Source organism: Mesoplodon densirostris, chromosome 8, assembly GCF_025265405.1.
Source record: "Mesoplodon densirostris isolate mMesDen1 chromosome 8, mMesDen1 primary haplotype, whole genome shotgun sequence".
Lineage (NCBI taxonomy): Eukaryota > Metazoa > Chordata > Mammalia > Artiodactyla > Ziphiidae > Mesoplodon > Mesoplodon densirostris.
Window position 1 is genome coordinate 35522176 of NC_082668.1, and position 24495 is coordinate 35546670.

At 42.6% G+C, this 24495-nt stretch overlaps 1 protein-coding gene across 6 annotated transcripts in view; it reads right to left on the reverse strand.

Annotated features, from left to right (window-relative positions):
* Positions 1-5512: 5512 nt before the first annotated feature.
* CFLAR (CASP8 and FADD like apoptosis regulator) overlaps positions 5513-24495 on the reverse strand; it is a 56766-nt gene continuing 37783 nt past the window's right edge. For 3 of the 6 annotated variants that reach the window (XM_060107113.1, XM_060107112.1, XM_060107114.1), the window contains exons 9-10: positions 16526-17036; positions 5517-14534 (exon numbers count right to left, since the gene is read on the reverse strand). In XM_060107113.1, coding sequence (XP_059963096.1) covers positions 14396-14534; positions 16526-17036 — 650 coding nt within the window. In that variant the 3' untranslated portion in view covers positions 5517-14395. Of the gene's footprint in view, positions 14535-16525; positions 17037-24495 lie in introns of all 6 variants that reach the window. The other 3 variants (XM_060107116.1, XM_060107115.1, XM_060107117.1) reach the window with 2 other exon arrangements.

Here is a 24495-nt window from a genome sequence, read left to right on the forward strand (position 1 = left end):
TCGTGCTCCAAGTCCAAGTGCCAAGAAAGCTCCCGTTTGCGCGGTTAAAAGAACTCAGATTTGCCTTGGCTGAGCAAGGGAAATTGGTCGGTTAAGGGAATTTAAATTTGCCTTGGCTGAGCAAGGGAAATTGGTCGGTTAAGGGAATTTAAATTTGCCTTGGCTGAGCAAGGGAAATTGGTCGGTTAAGGGAATTTAAATTTGCCTTGGCTGAGCAAGGGAAATTGGTCGGTTAAGGGAATTTAAGTTTGCCTTGGCTGAGCAAGTGAAATTGGTCGGTTAAGGGAATTTAAGTTTGCCTTGGCAGACCAAGTGAAATTGGTCGGTTAAGGGAATTTAAATTTGCCTGGCAGAGCAAGTGAAAACTCGGTCGGCCGATTTGGGAAACTTATGCTAATTGATGATGTCATCATTGACTCACTCGCCTTGCCTCCTCCCCTTTCCTGGGGTTAGGACAATGCTGACAAACAGCGTCTCCTAAAGGCAGATGCACAACCTTCCCACTGTAGAGCTCAGGACTTTCCCAGGTAAAGCCGAGGGCCCCAACAGAGGAATTCCTGGAAGGCACTAAGTGCTCTAGTGTTTCCCTGGGGTCACTCCCCTCGTAAGTTAAAAAGGGAAGTGTCGATTTTTCCTAACCATCTCCTTCCCCAAACACACTAACCTTTAAAATAAAACTCAAAATGTTCATGAGGGCTTCCCTGGTGGCGCAGTGGTTGGGAGTCCGCCTGCCAATGCAGGGGACACGGGTTCGAGCCCTGGCCCAGGAGGATCCCACATGCTGCGGAGCAGCTGAGCCCGTGAGCCACAGCTACTGAGCCTGCGCTCTAGAGTCCGTGAGCCACAACTGCTGAAGCCCGCGCGCCTGGAGCCCGTGCTCTGCAACAAGAGAAGCCACTGCAATGAGAAACCTGCGCACCGCAACGAAGAGTGGCTCCCGCTCGCTGCAACTTAGAGAAAGCCCGTGCACAGCAAGGAAGACCCAACGCAGCCAAAAATAAATAAAATAAATTTCAAAGAAAAGCAGAACAACAACAAAAAATGTTCATGAAATAGTAGTCGGCCATCTTAACCCTTTCTCAAGTAAGTACATGTGCAAATAAACAACAAAAAAAATTAAGGCAAAAAAAAAAAAAAAAGGAGGGGGCTGGACTCTAAGCCCATTTGGAAGTATTTGCAAGGAACTGAGTTAACAGTAGGCAAAACTGGTGAAGTCTCTGCCCTTCCAGCACATTGAGTCCAGCAGGAAAAAGACTTCGAAGACATTATTTCACATAATAAAAACAATGCCTAACACTTGTATCCCAACCATGTGCCAGGTACTATTTACTCATTTAATCATCTCAACAACTCTCTAAAAAAATACTATTACTATGACCCCTCTTTTAAGACGTGAAAATTAAAACACAAAAGGTTAAGTAATTTGCCCAAGATCACATAGGGAGCTGGTGGGAGAGCCAAGATTTAAACCAATAAGTTTGGCTTTAAGTCACTACACTTTAATTCAGCTAATTCAAATGCACAGAGCTGAAAGAAGTACAGAATCTTAGAAAGATATTTTATCTCTGAAAAATAAAGATTTATGGGGGACTTCCCTGGTGACTCACGCTCCCAGTGCAGGGGGCCCAGGTTAGATCCCTGGTCAGGGAACTAGATCCCACATGCATGCTGCAACTAAGAGTTGCTAAGGAGCCTGCCTGCCGCAACTAAGACCCGGTGCAACCAAATACATACATACACAGATACATAAATTTGGTCATGGAAAAAGTTATTTCTAAAAAAAAAAAGATTTATGATGCCTTATTAACAAATGTATTATAGTGCCATTTCCATATCCTAGGCATGAAATTCTGTGTTTAAGAAAGACAAGCCCAGGTGGTTTTTGTTTTTTTTTTTCTAAACTCGTCCTCCTTCCCTCTTCTAAGAGCAGCTACAGCCTCTTAGTTTCACAGACAAAAATGCTACCAGAACAGCCTGGAGGGAGGGCAGATACACTTTATTTTTTGCTCTTGCAAGGGCTCAGAACTGAATCAATCCGTAAAGAGACGAGAATAAACGCTATCTATATAAGGCAAAGTCGAGTGGGTGCTACCATATGAGAGTTAACGTTGTTTGACAGAGTGTAAACAGAAACTATTCCTAATCCTATGAATTTATCAGCTGCTCTTTGATTGTAGGCTGTGTCTACAATCTTGAAGGGGAGGGAAGGACAGTCTGAGAGAAGGAAAGCGAGTGGAGGAAGAATTGGAAGAATTTTGGACACAATCCAAATTCCTGAAAATACGGCATTCACCAACAACTCCCCACCCATTCTGAATTCTACCCATTCTGCAGTGTTTTGCCTCTAGTCTCGGGTTTACAGTACCTCGAGAGAGGACAATGATCAAATTCCGTTACACAGGTATTTGCGGAACACATACTACCCATCAGACGGATGCATCACTATATAGGACAAAAAAGTCCTGGCCCTCAAGGAATTTATGGTGCTTCTCTTCTTCCACTTAAAACATTAAAAAGGGAAGAGGCCAACCGATTCTTACACAACTGGAGTTCATTAGCCATATCCTATTCCTTCTGGGCTGTGAATTTCTTGAAAGAAAAGGGTGAGGTAAATATCTGATTTCTAAGCCATACAGGCAAAGTGAGCAACATTGAGTAGGAAAAACAGGTAAGAAAAATGTGAGCACAGGAAGATGAAGGAAAATAAAAGGAGAAGTGCTCCTGTGTGAGAGGTAACGATAGAGGACAAGTTCGTTGTAGGTAGAGTTGGGTGGCTTTGCTGGGGGGAAATATCAGCAGTCAAATTCCTAATGCCTATTAATCTGTAGCCTAGCAGGCCCTGCAGGGGAAGAGCGGGTGGGGTGCGACAAGCCAGTAAAGAGGTAGAATTATGCTAGAGGAGCCACTGAAGAACATACACCTTCCTTTGGGGTTTTGGTTGGGAGCCTGTTATTCAAACTGACACTACTGGACCTGAAACAGACCACATCGTGTGGTCTTTCCTGAAATGAGGATTTTTTTTTTTTTTTTTTCTTTTTGCGGTATGTGGGCCTCTCACTGTTGTGGCCTCTCCCGTTGCGGAGCACAGGCTCCGGATGCGCAGGCCCAGCGGCCATGGCTCACGGGCCCAGCCGCTCCGCGGCATGTGGGATCCTCCCAGACCGGGGCACGAACCCGTATCCCCTGCATCGGCAGGCGGACTCTCAACCACTTGCGCCACCAGGGAGGCCCTGAAATGAGGATTTTTTTAAAAAAACTGAAGTATACCTGACTTACATTATTATATTAGTTTTAGGTGCATAACATACTGATTCGATATTTTTATACATTACAAAATGAAACCACTAAATGAGGATATTTTCTAAATCTCATTGTTAGATGAGAGAACTGGCGATGAGTGAACGTGACAACCAAAAAAACCTTCCCTGAGGTCATTGCTCCCCTCTCCCACTCTCCCAATCTTCCAGGAAACCCTGAGCCTAGAGGCCCCTTTAGTTACCACAACAACTGAATTTAGCAGCCAAAGGACAAAATATCCTGTATGGCAGCGCTGCCAATAAAGATTCAATCTGAGTCATTTATGTAATATTAAGTTTTCTAAGTGGCCGCATTAAAATTTTAAAAAGAAAAACATAGGAAATAAGACTAATTAATTTTAATAATTATTTTATTTGACCTGATATAGCCAAAATAATTAAAAAAAAGAAAGACAAGCCCGAGTGGTGATGGTTGCACAACAATGTGACTATATTAATGCCACTGAATTGTACACCTGAAAATGGTTAAAATAGTAAATTTTATGTTATGTATATTTTACCACAAATTTTTTTAACGATAAGACAGACAAGCTCTAAGTGTTGCTCTTCTATTCATTTCTTCAATTATACATATTTTACTCCCTGGACCATCTGGGAAGCCAATTTGATGAAACTATCGCTTCTCCCCTTGTTCATAAAATACATGAACTTTTTCAACTTTCGTTCAATAATATTAAATATTTAGCAAGCTCTTCCTATGTGTAAAGCATGAACTCTCTAAGGTGTTATTATCCATATTCAATAGATGAGGAAATCAAAGTTCAGAGAGGAAAAGTATTTTGCCATCCTCCCCACCCTAGGCAGAGTTGGGAATTCAGGACTGACACCTAGGTCTCTCTAATTCCAAATCCTATGCTCTTGATCCCAAGGCTACTACTGCCACTAACTCCATATGAGGTAATGTAATTTCTGTAACTATTGGGCAGGGTGATGCTGCAGTGGGGCTCACCTAAGCCCCACAGGAGCCCCACAGAGCAAGGCAGGAATCCAGATGGTGATGCCTTGTAGGTATTTGAGCTAAGCCTGAAAGGCAGAAGTAGAATAGAGACACCAGAAGTAAAACTTAAACTTTTATCCTAGGACTCCCAGTACTCAAGGGAAACACTTGAATCAAGTTAAAGGGGGGGAGATTGTGTGCTATGCTATTTGCATTCGGCATTTCATACTTCCCATTCAGAACACAATTACTGAGGGCATCCTGATGGTGAGTTGATAGTAGTGGAAAGAATAAACATTTCTTACAGCCTCTTTCCTGATTGGTTGCAGTCAACTTGGTCCATACGAAGAGCCAATGAAAACCTACCATGGCCCTGGTGACAGAGGGGAAATACCAGATGGTTCCTATTTAGTTCCACCTTGGGAGGGGGCGATGGTGTCAGTAATTGGCTTTCCTTTACATCCAGGGTCTGGTCCAAGTTCCCCCCCCCCAAAGTAAAAACTCGTGAACTAAAGAATGGACACAGTGATGGGGAAGATAAATGTAGTAGCTGGAAAAAACCTTGGTGCCCTGAAAGTTTCATTCCAACTCCTGTTCCTATGGTAGCAGGTTCTTTTGATTAGCTATCCCATCCCCAGCTTCTAGGACTCCCTCCCTTCCTCACTCCATACTTTTATTCACACACTTCAGACCGTCTCAGAACTAGTCTTACTCTAGGTATATGGGAGCATGATGAAGCTAAGTTCTAAAGGAGAATGCTTTTGGCGCTAAGGATCCCAGCAGAGGTCTCCAAATGGTGCACTGGCAGGAGACTATAGCTAGATGAGTAAAATGTGACCCTTTTTGTATTCATTGTACTACAGACTGATCTATTTTAAGACATTTTTTGGCCTTGCTGCACGGCATGTGGGATTTAGTTCCCCGACCAGGGATCGAACCCATGCCCCCTGAAGTGGAAGCGCGGAGTCGCAACCACTGGACCACCAGCGAAGTCCCCAGACTGATCTATTTTAACATGTCTCTTTCCTTAATAAAAAAGCAGTTAAAAAAAAAAAGAGGTGAGAAACTTCCAATATTTAATGTAGAAAGGCTGGAAAATAGGGAAACACACAGAGTCATTTATAACCTATACTGTTAAATTTTTATCAAATCAATATGTTGTACACCATAAACTTACACAATGTATATATGTCAATTATATCTCAATTTTTTAAATTTTAGTGTATATCCTTCCACTTTTCTCTGTGTAATTATTTTTCAAAAATTGAAATATGCTGTACAGTTTGCTTTTTTCACTTAACAACACATATACCTTTTTTTTCATATCATTAAATAGTCTTTGACAACATGATGGTTAGTGGTTAGATGATATTCTCCTCCCTGGATATACCATATTTATTTAACTAATTTATAGTTATTGGACATTTAATTCATTTCCAATTTTTTATTATTGTGAACAGTGCTGCATTGAAGATTCTTACAAATAAATCTCTGAACGTATTTATAATGATTTCCTTAGGATTAAGCCCAATGCAGAATTAGCAAGCTAATCTTTAAATTCACTCTTCCCCACTCTGTGAACTCCAAAGGCCTTCCATCCCACTTTCTTATCCAGTTGACTTTGAAGCAAGAAGCCAGGGAATTCGGGGGTGACAAAACCTCAAATTTCCACAAGATGGTGATATTTCCTAAAAGAGTCCAACAGACTAGCATTAGATTGGCTAGGGAACTAGGAGGATGTGGCTAAAGGGGTAAAATAGTTTTAGTGCTGCAAAAAAGAAAAAAGAAAGAATCAAAAGAGGCCGAATGGTCTTCCATTTAGAGGAGAGTTTGTCGTTTGAAAGAAGAAAAATAGAGAGAAGCCTGCTTTGGCCTTTGATTCAATAATTTTTCAAAAAGGCAGCACAAGACAGCCATGTTTATAAAAATTTACAATGAGGCAAGTGACATAAAATGTCCCTGATATCAATGTGTACAAAAAGAGTCCAGTTAAGATGGCAGTATTCCCCAAATTGGTCTTCATATTCAGTGCAATCACTATCAAAATCCTCACTGCCCTTTTTTTTATGTTATTTATTTATTTTTCTGGCTGCGCCCCACGGCATGTGGGATCTTAGTTCCCTGACCACTGATTGAAACTTCGCCCACTGCAGTGGAAGCACAGAGTCTTAACCACTGGACCACCAGGGAGGTCCCCTCACTGCCCTTTTTACAGAAATTGACAGCTGATCCTAAAAGTCATGGACATGTAAGGGACTTGGGAGAGGCAAAATAATCTTGAGAAAGAACAACAAAGTTGGAACACTCACACTCTCCAATTTTAGAACTTACTACAAAGTACAGTAATCAAGACAATATGGTACTGCCATAAGGACAGACAGTTCCGTGGAATAGAATTGAAAGTCCAGAAATAAACCCTCACATTCACGGTCAGTTGATTTTCAACAAGGATGACAAACAATTCAATGGGGGAAAAATAGTCTTTTCAACAAATGGTGCAGGATATCCATTAGCAAAATAATGAGGTTGAACCCATAGTTCATACCATATACAAAAAATTACTCAAAATTGATCAAAGACTGAAATGTAAGGGTTTAAATCATAAAATCTTATAAGAAAATATAGGTGTAACTCTTCATAACCTTGGATTAGGCAATGGTTTCTTACATATGATGCCAAAAGCATAAGCAACAAAGAAGAAAACAGATCAATTGGACTTTATCAAAATATAAAGTTTTGTGCTGGAAAGGACACTATACAAAAAATGAAAGACAACCCACAGAATGGGTGACAAATTTTGCAGATCTTTATCTGATAAGAGACTAGTATCCAGGATATATAAACATACTAACAATTCAACAATAGAAAGACAATTTTTAAAGATTTTTTTTGATGTGGACTGTTCTTAAAGTCTTTATTGAATTTGTTACAATATTGCTTCTGTTTTATGTTTTGGTTTTTTTTTTTTTTTTGGCTATGAGTCATGTGAGAGCATATCTCACCGACCAGGGATTAAACCTGCACCCCCTGCATTGGAAGGTGAAGTCTTAACCACTGAACTGCCAGGGAAGTCCCAAAAGACAATTTTTAAATGGGAAAGTACTGAATAGATGTTTCTTCAAAAACAATGTAAAAATGGCCAATACGCACATGAAAAGATGCTCAATATCATTAGTTAGTAGGAAAATACAAATCATAACCACAATGAGATACTAATTCATGCCCACTAGGATGTTTATAATTAAAAAGACAAACAATAACAAGTGTTGGAGAGGATGTAGAGAAGTTGGAACCCTCATACCCTGCTAGTGGGAATGTAAAGTGGTATAGCCACTGTGAAAAACAGTTTGGCAGTCCTCAAAAAGGTAAACATAGAATTACCAGCAATTCAACTCTGACTTTATGAACCAACAATTCCAATTTTACGTCTATACCCAAGAGAACTGAAAACATATATCCACACAAAAACTTATACATGAATACATAGCAACATCATTCATAATAGACAAAAAGTGGAAGCCATCTAAACGTCCATCAATTGATGGATACACAAAATGTGGTATATCCATACAATGAAATATTATTCAGGCATGAAGCAAAATGAAGTACTTACATATTATACAACATAGATAAACCTTGAAAACATTATGCTAAATGAAAGAAGTCAGAAGGCCGTGTATTGAATGATCTGTTTATATATGTGGTTTTGTGAGACCACAAAAATATAAAAGGAAATAAATGAGAGCATCATACATACTAAAAACTTAGGTCGGCTCAGGTGTTAACATTACATTTTTTAACAATACATACATACATTTTTAAACAATAATAAAAAAATTAAAATGATTGCCTAGGCAAATATTTATTTTAAACTTATAACATGCATAAACATAAAAAACACTTTAATCAAATAACAATGTACCAGTCAGACTAGGTTAGGTTAAAAGAAATATAAACCCCACATATTTTTCTCTCACATAAATGTCCAGATGTAGGTAAGCTAGGGTTGGTATGGTGACTCTGCTTCTTAATGTCTTCACCCAACAAGGGTCCTTCCTGTTCACCACTTGGTCATCCCTACAGTGTGGCTCTTATCCTCACAATTCAAGATGGCAGCTAGAGCTCCAGCCATCACATATGCAGTCTAGTCACTAAGACAGAAAAAAGGACAAAGGGGCGAAGGGCAAAAAACAGTTGCCTTTTAAGAAAAATTCTCAGCAACTGCCAAACAATACCACTGCTTACATATTATTTTCCAGGACTAGACACATGACCACATCTTGCTACAAGTTGAGGCTTGGACAGCTAGACTGTATTCTGTGAGGCTGTGTGCCCAGTTTCAAATTAAGACTTCTATTACTAGGGAAAAAGAGAATGGATATTTGGGACAGTGAGCAGGGTCTACCACACAGACAAATTGACAAGGCTGACCTCAAATTGTGACCTCTTGGTGGCATAAGTAACATGCTTAATCCTGAAAACTTGCTCCTAGAATATGGGAGAAGAGATTCCCATTTCAAACACTGCAGACAGAAAAAGCTGTCAAGTGACCCCTACCATGGCCTATTCATGGAAGAGGATGGAAGGCATTGGGGACTGGAATGAAACTGGGGTTGACGAGACAGTCCTCCTAACCAGTGGCCCAGAAAAGCAGCCCTGAGACCACGGGTCCTGCTACTGAAAAGAAGAGCTAGAGATGAGACAGAGAAGTGAAGGCAGAACTACAGGAAAGAGTAGTCTCTTCAGCACCAAAGAACCAGCGAGTCAAAAGTTGATAGAGGGACTTCCCTGGTGGTCCCGTGGTTAAGACTCTGCGCTCCCAATGCGGGGGACCTGAGTTTGATCCCTGGTCAGGGAACTAGATCCTGCATGCATGCCACAGCTAAAAATCCCTCATGCTGCAACTAAGACCTGGCACAGCCAAATAAATAAATAATTTTTTTTTTTTTAAGTTGGAGGAATGGGCTTCCCTGGTGGCGCAGTGGTTGAGAGTCCGCCTGCCGATGCAGGGGACACGGGTTCGTGCCCTGGTCCGGGAAGATCCCACATGCCGTGGAGCGGCTGGGCCCGTGAGCCATGGCCGCTGAGCCTGCGCGTCCGCAGCCTGTGCTCCGCAACGGGAGAGGCCACAACAGTGAGAGGCCCATGTAATGCAAAAAAAAAAAAAAAAAAAAAAAGTTGGAGGAATTACCTAGACTTTACTTTAGAAACCAGTATGCTTAAATATACAGAGATAGAAAAGCGGATTTGGAAAACAGAAAGAAAAGATACCAGCCACAGTTCTGTCATCCATACACCACTTTTGGAATATTTCTTTCTGGCCTTTTGTTTTCCTGTGAGACATATTTTTTGTTAGTTTTTGCTTTTTTTTTTTTGGCCACACCACACGGCATGTGGGATCTTCCCCAACCAGGGATTGAACCCATGTCCCCTGCATTGTAAGCGCACAGCCTTAACCAATGGACCTCCGGGGAAGGCCTGTTTTGCTTTAAATGTACTTAGCTATAAAAATAAAGGCTCTGTTTATGGCTTGAGTTTATATCCTAGGCTGGGGTGACCAAGGACAAGCTACTTAGCATCCCTTTTGTCACTTTCCCCATCTATAAAATGGGAAGAAATAATAATGAGGACAATAATACCTACCTCAAAGAGCTGTTTTGAGGATTAAATAATTCATGTAATGAGCTAAGAGCAGCTTATGTAAGCCTTTATTATTTGCATATATAAGTTTAGCGGTTACATAAAATTCCAACCAGTGGACGTTTTATCATAACCATGCTCCTGTTACTAAACACTTGATGAATTTTCAGTTGGGGGCTATTATAAAGTTTTAAATATTTTAATATATTTATCTCTTTTATATTTAGGGCTATTACTTCAAGCAGTATCTTCAGAGTCTTCATGTAGATTTTAGAACATTTCATTTAAGCTGGGTTGTGGGTATGTATTCATTATATTGTTACCTAATATAATTCTCCTTTAGCATGCCTTAAATATTTCATTTAAAAACTATACTCAATGAAAAAGAATAAGGCACTTAGTAATCAAATTGCTCATATACACAAAAATGTCAAAGAAGTAGTTGTAGACTCCACTATTAAAGTGAGAAAAATAACTCATGAAATAACTTACATGAGAGCTGACTAAAAGACAGAGATGGGGGTCTTTACAGCTCTTCACAGGCACCTCCTGGCTTATCACTCACCATGGCTCACATTCTCTCTGCTCCAGCTAAAAGTTACACTCGTGGTTTTTAAAACATGCCTTACATTTCCCTTATCTGACCCTTCGTTTGCTTTGTTTCTTCTCCTGCAATGTATTCTCTTCTCCACCTCAACCTGCCAAAATCCTACCAATTTTCAAGGTTTGATTCAACCTTTTCAGAATAACTCCTCCACAGTGTGCTATAATAGTAACAGCTATGTTCACATGGCATCACCGATGCAGTCATAAAAACTCTCATTGGGTATGATCATAAAGGCTCCCTCATCTCATCCTCAGAACAATTCTGCGAAGTAGACAAGGGGAGGCAAGGCTTTATTCCTCCCATCTTGTTGGCCTGCTCCTGGAATCAGTCCCTCTTTACTCCACCCCATCCCCCTTGCAGTGAGCAAAACACACAAGCAAACCCTTAGCACTCTTTTTCCTTGGCACCTGCGGGTTGACTGATGAATGGTATTAATAAAAATAATGTAATCTAAAGACAGAAAAGGGACAAAAGTAAACAGAGAGCACAATATAATTTAATAAATACATATATTTTTGTTTTTGTGTGTTTGTTTTGTTTTTGGTTTTTTTTGGAGGGGCACATGTGGGATCTTAGTTCTCTGACAAGGGACCAGAGATTGAACCTGAACCCCCTGTGGTGGAAGCGCGGAGTCTTAACTACTGGACTGCCACGGAAGTCCCAATAAATAATTGCTTTTTAGAAGAGAAGGAAAGAAAAGATGGTGATTTAACGGGCTCTGTATTTTCACTGTGTCCCTCAGATGCGATATGGAAAGCTATGTGGCCATGCTGCCTCTCTGCGGGGGAAAAGGGTGGGGCTGGAAAGGTAGGGTAATGACTCTCACAAACAGCTGAGAGAGGAGTACGATGCCTTCCCTGGAATGCATGCTACATATCTTCCAAAGTTTGTTCTAATTTCTGAAGGACACCAGATCGTAAGGCTGGTTGTTAACATTCTAGACCTGGCACTACCAATGATTTTCTCTGAGATTTGGGAACAGCTCACTTAAAAGCTGTGTGCCTCAGTTTCTTCAATCATAAAATGGATGTTCTCATTCCTTTTGGCATACATTATGGTTAACTACTCCCCAGGGAAGCTCCATGCCCCATTTTCCCCTAAAAGAACCCCAGCTTTTGGAGACCATGTGCCCAAGGGAGCTGAAGCCACTGAACCCCAGTCCCAGGGGACTGAGTCTGGGCTGGTATAAACCAACCATGGTAATCCCATTCCCTCTGCCAATGGTCGGTTTAAGGAAGAACATATCATGTGATTCTAGCCAATGAGAAGTGAGGGAAGGGAACTCTTGGGGAGGAGAGCTTCTGCGAAATTTTTCCTTTGATCTTAAGAAGCCACACAAGGAAGAGATGTTTTCCCTTGTGTGTTTGGGTATGATACTTGGACCTGTGGCCCTCTTGTGACCTTTAGATGACAAATTTGAAAATAAAAGCCCAAACACTGAGACTACAGAGAGGAAAGGTGGAAAGCATCAAACCCTTGAGGACATTGTTGAGCCAATGAATTAACCAAGCCAGCAACTACACCCCCTACCTCTGAACCTGTTGCTTAATAAGAGTAAACAAATGTTTTAAAAACTTTTTGTTTTAAGTTAGGTGTTCTGTTACTTGCATCTAAAACATTTTGAATGATATGATTGTGTTTTTCAAATCTTTTTTTCCCCATTTTACTGAGAAATAATTGATATACATCACTGTATGAGTTTAAGGTATACAAGGTGATAATTACATATATTGTGAAATGATTACCACAATAGGGTCGGCTAACATTCACTGTCTCATATGTATACACTAAAAAGAAAAGAAAAAAGGAAAAAAATTTTTCTCCTTGTGATGAGAACCCTTAGGACTTACTCTCTTAACAAATTCCCTATGTGTCACACGGCAGTGTTACCTCTAGTCATCATGTTGTACATTATACCCCTAGTACTTATTTATCTTACAACTGGAAGTTTGTCCCCTTTTCTTTTTACAAATTTTTAATTTATTTTTAATTATTGGAATGAACATCATTTGATGTGAATTTTTGAGAGATTATAGCTGTCAGGTGTCATTATATTATTTATTGAAAACCGAATGTCACAATATGCCATATCCTAAACTTTAATTCTTCACTGTCAATCACACTTATACACTAAACCTGCTTGCATTCCATCCATCACACCCGTCTTGTAGGTCTTATTATTTTATATCACACAGCTGTCATTTGTTCTCTCTCATTCCATTTCTAAAGCCTTTCTTCCATCTCTGGTTTACCTTTACCATATTCTCTATCAATCTCACAGGTTAAAGCTCATGGGATTACAGACTGTAGCTGCTCCTAAACCCTCTCTAACTAAAAATCTCATATTCATCATGTTCAGTTTTTGTGAAACATAGCTTAGGTGTGGGAGAAATCAGGGCCTACATCAAGAATCTGATATTTCAGCCTAACATTGGACTATGCACTGCAGGTGCTTACCCGTGCTTAGAGCAGTCTTTTTTTTTTTTCTTTTTTTTGTAAGTTTGTGCCTTTTGACCACCTTCCTCCAATTACTCCCTTCCCCCACCTCCGGTTACCACTGCCTAATCTCTTTTTCTATGAGTTTGTTTTGTTTTGTTTATGTTTTTGTTTTGTAGATTCCACATATAAAGGAGAGCATATAATGCTTGGTATTTGTCTTTTATTTCACTTAGCATAGTGACTTCTAGGTCCCTCTTATTTTTATATTTAATGCAAATACAAGTTACCTTAATAATATATAAAAATATATAAAACTAAAAAGTAATATAAATAAATACTATGCGTCAGCATTGTGTTTTCAGTTTTTTGTGAGTCAAAGAAGATACATGACATTTTTCAAGAGGGGTGGTGATCCCATTCCCGAGGTAAAAGAAAAGGTGCAATTCCCATCCATGATAGGAAACAGAATATGGAAAATGCCTGTCACCCAGTCAGGATGGGACAGAGAAGGATGCAAAAGCTGCCAGGTCATTAAGATCCCTCACAAACAGCTTCCCTCTGTAATAATTAACACAGGGTTCTGGTTCATGAGTCCAAGCATATACATTGTTCCTGCTGGTGCCCCCAGCAATGTGAAATTCAAAGACACCCTCGGGAGTCCCACATTCATTAACACAAGGATAGAAAATTACCTTTAAAGTAGAAATAAGTGTGTGAAGTGTCTGAAAAGTGTTCCTTTCATACTTTTCAGCTTTTGTTGGGTGATCATGTCAAAACACATATAAACATACCCCCACAGATACATACCACTTAAAACCAACTTAAAAATATATAAATAAGTTTTTTTTTTTAACTTCAAGTGATTGTTTTTGGCCATGCCTCAGCATGTGGGATCTTAGTTCCCAATCAGGGATTGAACTCATTCCCCCTGCAGTGGAAGCATGGAGTCTTAACCACTGGCCCACCAGGGAAGTCCCTTTAAATAATATTTTAAACAATCATATTCTTGTAGGTCATGCTTTCAAATCCAAGGAGGAAAGGTATACTGATTACTGTAGAATGCCATGTGAGTCCTAGACAGAGAAGCAACCTCAGATCAGAAAGCCACTGTTTTAAATTGAATGTTTGTGTCCACCCCCAGATTCATAGGTTGAAATCCTGTCCCCCAATATGATAGTATGAGATGGTGGGGCCTTTGGGAGGTGATTAGTTGATGACAGGGCAGCCCTTATGAATAAGATCAGTGTCCTTATAAGAAGAGACACAAGACAGCCTGCTTTCTCTCTGTTCTCTTTGCCGTGTGAAGATCCAACAGGAGGGTCATCTGCCAACCTGGAGGCGGGATCTACAAGCACCTTGATCTTGGACTTCCCAGTCACTAGAACTGTGAGAAATAAATGTTTGTCTTTCTGGCTAGCGATGGAGACTGCAAAGCTAAGAAGGGCCTTTGGCTTTTCATTGGCAAGAGAGGATGAGTTTCTTTCTCAGAGTGTGCTGCAGCCAGACACAGTACCTCTCCTTAGCAGACACTCTGCTGTTCCAATCATACACCTTGCTGTTGAGCTCAATGTGGAGTTCCAGGAGTGAGTGTTTTCTGGAGGGAATGAGAAAGGCAAAAATTAATCCCACGCAAATATCAACGAGGAGACAGGTTAGCATTAGGTTGAAATCAGCTAACAGATATGAAAGTGCTTTAAAATTGTTCCTGTCTAAATATTCTACAAGCTGCTTAGCAAGTGATCCAAACAGGTTTGCAGCACTCTGACCCAATGACCACAGTCCCCACCCACAGGGGCAACTGAGTTTTAGTCTGGGTACACACCAGCCAGACGATAACCCATCTGGATCATCTATGCAAATGCAGGATGGATGTAAAAGGCCAATAATACCGTTGGCCCGTGGTGTATGTACCTTGGAAGGCTGAGCTGCCCCTGCTCTAGCCCTCCCTTTACTGCTGTGCCATCCCTGAGGAGGCTAGGGGTCCCAGGCCCTGAGATTTATTCCTGGGGTCCCCCAAGCTACAACAGATGCCTTTCACAGGTGACTCAGAGAAATTCTAAATTGTGATTAGGGGGCAACAGAAAAGGGACTGCTAATCTTACATGTGAGGTACACTGAGGCTTCCCTCATCCTAAATGGACACCAACGTTTCCCTTAGAAAAGTATCTTTGCCAATAAACATCAAAAATGTCTAAGTTACAAAGACTTGCAGACCTGTATAGCCAGGTACCATTTTTCACCTATCAACCTCAAGACTTGGGGAAATAAACGAGCACACAGTATCAGTGAGATTTCAGGGATGCAGACTCTCTCATAAAAGCTGATCTACGGGAATTCCCTGGGGTCCAGTGGTTAGGACTCAGCGCTCTCACTCCCAGAGGCCCGGGCTCAATCCTTGGTCCAGGAACTAAAGTCCTGCAAGCTGCGTGGTGTGGTCAAAAAACAAAAAGTTGGTCTAACTGTCCTAGAGGACAATCTGATGAGATGCATCAGAGGCTTTAAAAATGCTTGTCATTCAACACAGTAATTCCACTTCTGGGAATGTTCCCTTCAAGAAAACAATTAAGAATAAGCACAAATACTGAGCTACAAAGATGTTGAACACTTTCTTTTTTGTGAAAGCAAAACATTGCCCAATAACTAAAGACTGGCCAAGTAAATTATGCTATAGTCATATTAGGGACTGCTCTGCAGACATTAAAATGATACTATAGGGACTTCCCTGGTGGCGCAGTGGTTAAGAATCTGCCTGCCAATGCAGGGCACATGGTTCGAGCCCTGGTCCGGGAAGACCCCACATGTCGTGGAGCAACAAAACCTGTGCACAACTACTGCGCCTGCGCTCTAGAGCCCGCAAGCCACAACTACTGAGCCCGCGTGCCACAATTACTGAAGCCCGCATGCCTAGAGCCGGTACTCCACAACAAGAGAAACCCGCACAATGAGTAGCTCCCGCTCGCTGCAACTAGAGAAAAAGCCTGCACGCGGCAACAAAGACCCAACTCAGCCAAAAATAAATAAATAAATATTTAAACAAATAAATAAAATAAAATGATGCCATAAAAATGTGATTCCTGACATGTAAAAATATACTGTTGCACAAACTAAAAGCAGGTTATAAAGTAACAGTAAATTATGATTTCATTTTGGCTTAAAAAACATCTTTATATATGATTGTATCGGTATCCAAAAAAGATCTGGAAGGCAACACACCAAGGTTTGGTTAACAGATTAGTTCTAATAAGTAGGATTATAACTGCTTGTTATGTTCTGCTTTCAGCATCTATATCTCATGGTCTATGTTCAGTAAGGAGTATGTATTGCTTTTGTAATAAGAAAAAAATTTTTCTTAATTTTGAAGAAAAATATCCAAACCACAAGCTGACTACTATATGACCTTCTGAAGTACAAAGCATTCATAAACTGTGCAGAGTCTATATCATACTCCTAAGGCAACCCCAACAAGGAACGAAACATCCCTCCCCCTGAAGAAAAGGGCATCAAATATGGCACAGTGGCACTTCCATCCTGGTAGCAGAAAATAAACAACTGGGGCCAGGATCCGCTACAGCTTGGGTGGCTCACCTTTCTTTCCCCAGTTTCTGGGAGAGGCACTTCAGGTACAATGACGGTGAAGGGGAGGACCGCTCCAGCAGGGACACGTCCGCTTTGCACAGGCTCCAGAAGAAGTCAGCTTCTCGGTGAATCATGCAGGCCCCGGGCTGCCTGGCCTTGGATTCTGCGCTTTTCACTGATGGCCTATCCACCTCCAGGAAGCTGCTGTCCTCTAGCTGGCCCTCTGATGTCACATAATTCTGAATAAAAAAGACCTTTGGCTTCCCTGAGAGAGAGGGGCATGCATCTGCCATGAACATCCTTCTGATATGATCCAAAGGGACCCCTGAGCGAGTCTGATCCACGCCAAACACGCTCTGGGAGCCCCCTCGGCTCACCAGGATACACACGAAGCTGTCGTAGTCTTGATGTTGGGTCATGTGCGCAACTTGGCCAAGAATGTGCATTATATTTTCCACAGTGAGATGCAAGAAACGCTTGACTTCATAGCCCAGGGAAGTGAAGGTTTCCTCAAGAATGTCTGGAAAAAACAAACAAACATGAAAAACAACACAGGAGGGACTTCCCTGGTGGCGCAGTGGTTAAGAATCCACCTGCCAATGCACGGGACATGGGTTCGAGCCCTGGTCCGGGAAGATCCCACATGCCACGGATCAACTAAGCCCATGCGCCACAACTACTGAGCCTGCGCTCTAGAGCCTGCGAGCCACAACTACTGAAGCCCATGCGCCTAGAGCCCGTGCTCCGCAACAAGAGAAGCCACCGCCATGAAAAGCCCGCACGCCACAACAAAGAGTGGGCCCTGCTCGCTGCAACTGGAGAAAGCCCGCGCGCAGCAAAAAAGACCCAACGCGGCCAAAAATTTTAAAAAAACACACACACACAGGAGTAAGAAACGCTCAAGAGACACTAGGTAGCAATCCTAAACATGGTCTAATCTCCATTACTTGTCTGTTTCTGCTATTGTGTCATAGTTTGAGGCTTTAAAGGACCTGAGAACGGGGCAGGAGGGATAGAATCAGCCTAAAACATGAAATATGTGACTTTCATGTCCCAGGTTCCCAGTTTTGGTCCGTCCCCTGTTATTCCACTTCCCCTGCCTGAGGCCACCACTGCATCTGGCCACGGGCAGAGACTGAGCCCCCCTCTAGTCTAAACGAACCAAGAGAGGAAAAATACTTTTTCCTTTCAACCAAAACAAAGTTGGGGATTGTTCAAAGGGCTCTTTCTTACAATAACTCACAAGTTCATAGGAATGGGTGCATTTGCAGCATGCAGATCCAAACCTAGATCCAATGGCCACAGAAAGGGTGACCCAGGTCATGAGTTCCCTCACCTCCACATGCTGTGAGCTGATCCGGAGGCCCCTGGATCTAAGCTGGGACCATTCCCAGCCTCCTCAGCTCCTACTTCCCAGTGTAGCCTTTGACTAAGCAAGGGGGTGCCCTTGGCCAAGACGCCCTACAGCAGCGGTCACCAACCTTTTTGGCACCAGGGAACGGTTTCGTGGAAGACAGTTTTTCCACAGACTGGGGGTGGGGTGGGGTGAAGTTTCGGGACGATTCAAGTGCTTTCCACTTATTGTGCACTTTATTTCAATTATTATTACATTGTAATATATAACAAAATAATTCTACAACTCACCATAATGTAGAATCAGTGGGAGCCCTGAGCTTGTTTTCCTGAAACTAGATGGTCCCATCTGGGGGTGATGGGAGACAGTGACACCCAAAGTGTGTTGTTTATGTCCAGTCTACTCCATAATCTCATTTTGGTTGCTGTCACTGCAGAAAACCCTGCTTCACAAAGATAGGATGTTGGAAATGAAAGCAGGCTTTTCCGTGCTTTTGTGGCAATCTCAGGATATTCCGCCTTGACTTTAATCCAAAAGGTATGGAGATTTGAAGTTGTCTCAAACATACTTTTAAGGCCACCATCATTTGTGATCTCAAGCAATTGATCCTCTTCTAGCGCGGACAAAGTCGATTCACCCAGCTTATTCACAAATGGGTTGCAGATCCATTCCTTCCCAGTTCGGGGGTCTTTTGTGGTTGGGAAGTAATGCTCAAACTCTTTTGAAAGCTGAGATAGGTGCACCAGCTGGGAGAAAGAAGGCCTTAGTTCAGTCTCTTTCAAACTCTCTGCTAATGTTTGAAACATGTCAAAAATCCCAATGTTCACTCATCACCCCCATAATTCCAGTTTGGCTTTGAATGCAGTCACTTTATCTGCCAACTTGAACACAGTTGCCATTCTCCCCTGAAGTGACAGACTGAGTTCGGCAAGCAGGTTGAATATGTCACACAAGTAAGTAAGTTTTGCGACCCATTCTGTGTCACTGAAATGTGCTGCCAGTGGTGACTGTTTTTCTACAAGAAATCCCTGGAGCGGCTCTCGTAACTCAAAAACTCTGGCCGGTGATCTACCTCTAGAAAGCCATCTCACTTCTGTGTATAAGAGAAGATGTGTGTGCTCTGTGTCCATCTCCTCACAGAGGGGCACGAACAGATGTGAGTTAAGGGCATGCACTTTAATGTCGTTGATAATTTTAACCATGTCCTGCAAAACATTGTTAAGTTCAGGTACCATTTTTCGGCTAGCCAGCATTTTGCTATGGACACACATTCAGAAGCGACCTCTTTGACCCGTAGTGAAACCAGAAAGCCATCCAGTCATGGCAGCCGCTCCATCTGTGCATATACCAACACAGAATGACCAGTTCCGTTTTCCTGATATGTAATCATTCAAAGACTTGAATAGTTCTGCAGCTGTGGTGTTGGTTGGCAACAGAAGTGCACATAACATATCCTCATGTACATCCTCCTGAAAAATATATTGCACAAAAACAAGCATTGTTGCCTTGTTGTCAGCATCGGTAGACTCGTCAACCTGGATTGAGTACCACGGTGACTCATTAATCCTCTCTAACAATTGTGTCTCAATATCCTCTGCTATTTCATCAATTCATCTAGTTATGGTGCTAGCCGAAAGAAGAACACGTACCACCTTTTGAACTGCAGCCTCTGCTAAAAGTTCACGACAAATGTCCTGAGCAGCAGGCAGGATCAGATCTTCACCAGTAGCAAAGGACTTCTTAGCTTTAGCAATGCAGTTAGCCACTAAGAATGATGCTCTCAATGCAGACACATTTGATGAAGTGGTAGCCTTCAATGATTGTTTCTGTTCTTCGTGTTCACGTTTTTTTCTTTTGAAAAACTCCAAAGGCTTGTCGTTTTGTTTTTTTAAATAAATAAATTTATTTATTTATTTTTGGCTGCGTTGGGTCTCCGTTGCTGCGAACGGGCTTTCTCTAGTTGCAGCGAGAGGCGGCTACTCTTCATTTTGGTGTGCAGGCTTTTCTTGTTGCAGAGCAGGGGCTCTAGGCGCGCAGGCTCAGTAGTTGTGGCTCGCAGGCTCTAGAGCGCAGGCTCAGTAGTTGTGGGCTTAGTTGCTCCGCGGCATGTGGGATCTTCCCAGGCCAGGGCTCGAACCCGTGTCCCCTGCATTGGAAGGCGTGTTCTTAACCACTGCACCACCAGGGAAGTCCCCAAAGGCTTGTCTTTTAATGCAGGGTGCTTGGTCTCCATGTAGTGAAGCAGTTTTGAAGGTTTCACGGCTCCGTCGGATAGCCAGTCGCCACAAATTATACAAAGCAGGCTTCGAGAATGTGAATCACCTGTTGCAATGAACCCATAATTTAAGTAGGACTCTTGGTATTTCCTTTAAAATGAAGCTTTCTTTTTGTTGGCGGTCTTAGAGTCTTCTGCTGTCTCATCATTAGGTCTTTCCCTCTTTTCTTTTCTTTTTTTTAAAATTAATTATTTATTTTTGGCTGTGTTGGGTCTTCGTTTCTGTGCGAGGCTTTCTCTAGTTGCGGCAAGCGGGGGCCACTCTTCATCGCGGTGCACGGGCCTCTCACTATCGCGGCCTCTCTTGTTGCGGAGCACAGGCTCCAGACGCGCAGGCTCAGTAGTCGTGGCTCATGGGCCCAGTTGCTCCGCGGCACGTGGGATCTTCCCAGACCAGGGCCCGAACCCGTGTCCCCTGCATTGGCAGGCAGATTCTCAACCACTGCGCCACGAGGGAAGCCCTCCCTCTTTTCAAAGAAGCTCTCCAGCACTGTTTGTTTTTTACCTATTTTGGCTAGGGTTAGCTTGCGGGCTTACCAAAACTGTGACTGAGACAAGTGCGCAGTGCGGGAAAGAGGTGTGGACGGAAATGGTAAATAAAATAATGGGTGGGCCACGCGTGGACTAAAGTAAGTGTTGAATTCTGACTTAAAGCCTGCCACCAGATGCACCTTAACTGTCACTTACCACTCACTGATAGGGTTTTGATATGAGTCTGAAAGCAATTGATTTAACATGGTCACTGTGCAGTCAAACCTCTCTGCTAATGATAATCTGTATTTGCAGCCACTCCCCAGCGCTAGCTTCACTGCCTCAGCTCCACCTCAGATCATCAGGCATTAGATTCTTATAAGGAGCACGCAACCTAGATCCCTCACATGCATAGTTCACAGCAGAGTTCGTGCTCCTATGAAAATCTAATGCCGCCACTGATCTGACAGGAGGCGGAGCTCAGGCAGTAATGCGAGCGAGGGGGAGTGGCTGTAAATACAGAGGAAGCTTCGCTTGCTCACCAGTCACTCACCTCCTGCTGTGTGGCCCTGGACCGGTACCAGTCAGTGGTTGGAGGGTTGGGGACTCCTGCCCTACAGGGCCCCCAGAGATTCTTCTCCTAGTTTCCAGGAATCCTGGGTTGACTTTGCCTCGAGAAGCAGTGTAAGGCAGTGGAAAAAGCAGACAAGCCTGCCTTCTAACACTGACCTCACCACACCTATGGGCTGCATTGCTTTAAGGAAGTGGGTCTCCCTAGCTTTAAGTGGAAGTGAAGATACCCACCCTATGAGGATGCTGTCTTCACAGACATGAGATAATACAAATAAAGCTCCTGGTGCTCAATAAAAATATTCCCTGTTCTCTTTTTTAAAATCTTTTTGTTTATCTTCTAGAAGTTTCTATGGCCTTGGAACCCTAGAAATCCTACCCACCTACTTTGTTCCCATCTGCTCCGTTTGCCTTCATTGGAGAAGTAGGTACCGAATTGTTTCATCTTTCTAATAGCAAAGAGAGACATCTTTCTCCTCCTTATTCAAAAAGTCCACAACCTTTTGAGGTACCCATTAATTTTCTACTCCTTGTCTGAGGGATGCCTCCAGTTCTTAGTCCATTTTCAGAGCAGAAAAACCATTCTGTCCTAAGCCCAGAGGCTAAACAAGAATCTCCTAATTCAGGTTGTCATCCAAACTATTAGCCACTTCTCTGGATTTGCTTCCCTGTCTCAGGACTATGTACCCACTTCTGTTCCTCCCCTGGGGTATGACCTTCCAGAAGCCTACGACTGCATTCACCCCAAACCAAACAACATGGTAGTAATCAGAGTACCTATAACTTCCACCAAGGAACAGAGGGGTCCTATCTCATACCAGTTTAGGCATCACACAAAGGGGTCAAGGGGAGATAAATCACTGAAGGTACATATAACAGTTTACTACAAAGTCCCAATTCTCGACATTAAATGGGAACAATATGAAGTACGGAGAGACAAATAATTCAGAGACTCACAGCTTCAACCAACAGTTTCAACTGTCTTGTCTTGCCAACTTTACCAACCACTAATAAACTATAAAAGTAAAAGTAAGCAATCACAATTTCTCTTCTGGCTTCTCAGCAGGAAACGGAAAAAGATTAAAAGTTGGAAAAGAAACACAGCCTTGGGTTAACAAAAATCTGGAATCTAAGCAGCCACTGGACAAATAAGAGCTGGCTTGTGTGCTCTTAATTTAATTCACCCAGCCTATGAGCAGTATCTGGACACAATCACATAGAGTCTTGTAGAACATTCCACTCAGCAGACCCACATCCTGCCAGATATGGCGGTTTTAAATAAGCCCATGATTCTTTGACACTCCTCCCTTAAAAAGATAGAGTGTAATTCCCCCCCACCCTTGAATGTGGACCAACTTGGTAACTCGTTTCTAATGAGTGGAATGTGGTAGAAGAGATACAACGTGACTTCCAAAGCCAGGTCACTGTGGAACAACTCACTCTGGGGGAAGCCAGTTGCCATGTCTTGAGAACACTCAATACAGGTCCCCAATGCCACGTGGAGAGGCCTCCATGGAGAAGAACTTAGGCCTCGCACCAACCAGCCACGTGACTGAGTACCCGAGAAGCCCCTCCAAAGCCAATCAAGCCTTCAGATGACCCCAGCTGACATCTGACCACAACCTCCCAAGAGACTCAGGGCCAGAACAACCTGGCTAAGCCACTCCTAAATTCCAGACCCACAGAAACTGTGAGAGATAGAAATAAATGAATATTGTTGTTTTAAGTTACTAAATTTTGGAGTGATTTGTACACATTATCAGATAACTAATTCACCAGGTAAGTCAACAAAAGGAAACGATAATAACCATTCCCTAAGAATGTAGTTAGGCTACTTACTTTTCTCCTTCTGCCTGGCCCGTAGGTAAGGGTGAAAAAAATGAATTTGTGTATATATATATATGTCACGTCATAATGAAGAGATATAAAGAAGGTGCCAACCCCCTTAAAACCCTGTGATAAGTAAGTATTATCAGGAAATGACAGTTGCTGAAAACCTATTAAATACCTCACTTGTCCACATAGGATCTCAGAGTGGTAGAAAAGGCGTAGCAGCACCGCCCACTAGGCATGGCTTCTGAGGGTGTAGGCAAGGCTTCAGTACCCAGTTCTGTGCTCGGGATGAAACCAAGTGCTGTACCGTGTGAGAGAACCTGGACTAGGACCCCAGTGCCGTCCCCACTGCTTTAGTCCAAACTCTCCCTTTCAGGAGTCACACTCTCCGGTCATGGAGCATTCTCTCCTCTAGGGGGCAGAAGCAAACAGAGAAACACCAGACGCGAAGCTCTTTTGTTTGCTTGTTATCTCAGACTGGCTTGCTCCCCTCAAAAGCCTCTTTTCACTGATAGATTTACTCCCTTATCAAAGTCCTTGAAAGAAAGCCACAGTCTCCCTTTCCATCCTGATACGCAGAGGTCTGGACAGAACACATGCTGCCCTGTGCCTTAACTTCCTTTCTTTATCTGGGCTCCCCGCAGGTTCTGGCTGAAGCAGCAGCTGGGCTGTCACAAGGCAGTCAGCAGGCAGCTGCGTGATACGGGTGAAAGAGGAACAGTCTTGGAATCACAAGATCTGAGTTTCAGTCCTGGCTCTTCCACCCACTTACTGGTCTGAACCTTGCCTGGTCCTGAAAAAAAACTAACTGGTCCTGAAAAAAAACTAACTTACACTAGCAGAAGAGCTAAGAAGGAGATGCGAATCTGAGGTCTAGGGCAGGAAGTCCTTACCTAATACAACAGAAGGAAAAGGGCTAAAAGCTGGAGGTGAACCCAAAAGCCATAGAAGTCCCCAAGGCCAAGTATAAGGCCAATCAGAACACCAAATCTGGATGGGCCTCAGACCAAGATGGAGCATCCCTTGAATATCCCTGTGGCAACAGTCACTCAATGGACACAGCCTGAAGTCATCACAGCTGGCATTTCCCAATAACAGCACATCTTTCCTCTATCAGTTGGTGAGGACTGATGCCAGCTGTTGTTCTCTCTTGGGCCAGCAAGAACACAGATATAGCCCAGTCTAATTTACAGGATCAAGGGGGTTGTGACAGTGTGACTTTGAACAAATTACATCTGTAGTTTATTCATATATAAAATGGATCAATACCAATGCCTATACCGTGTCCTCCAGAAGGTGGCTGAGAGGACCCATTGAGATTTCTGTCAAGATGCTTTGCAAACTGTGAGTGCTTATTCAAACATATTAGTTTTAAAGAACATAAAGGCAGCCACTGCACCACAAATCATGGAGCCTGCCCGCGATGCCTCTCTTGCATGGAATGTACCTCCTTAGAACCCAGAGGGAGGTCTCTAC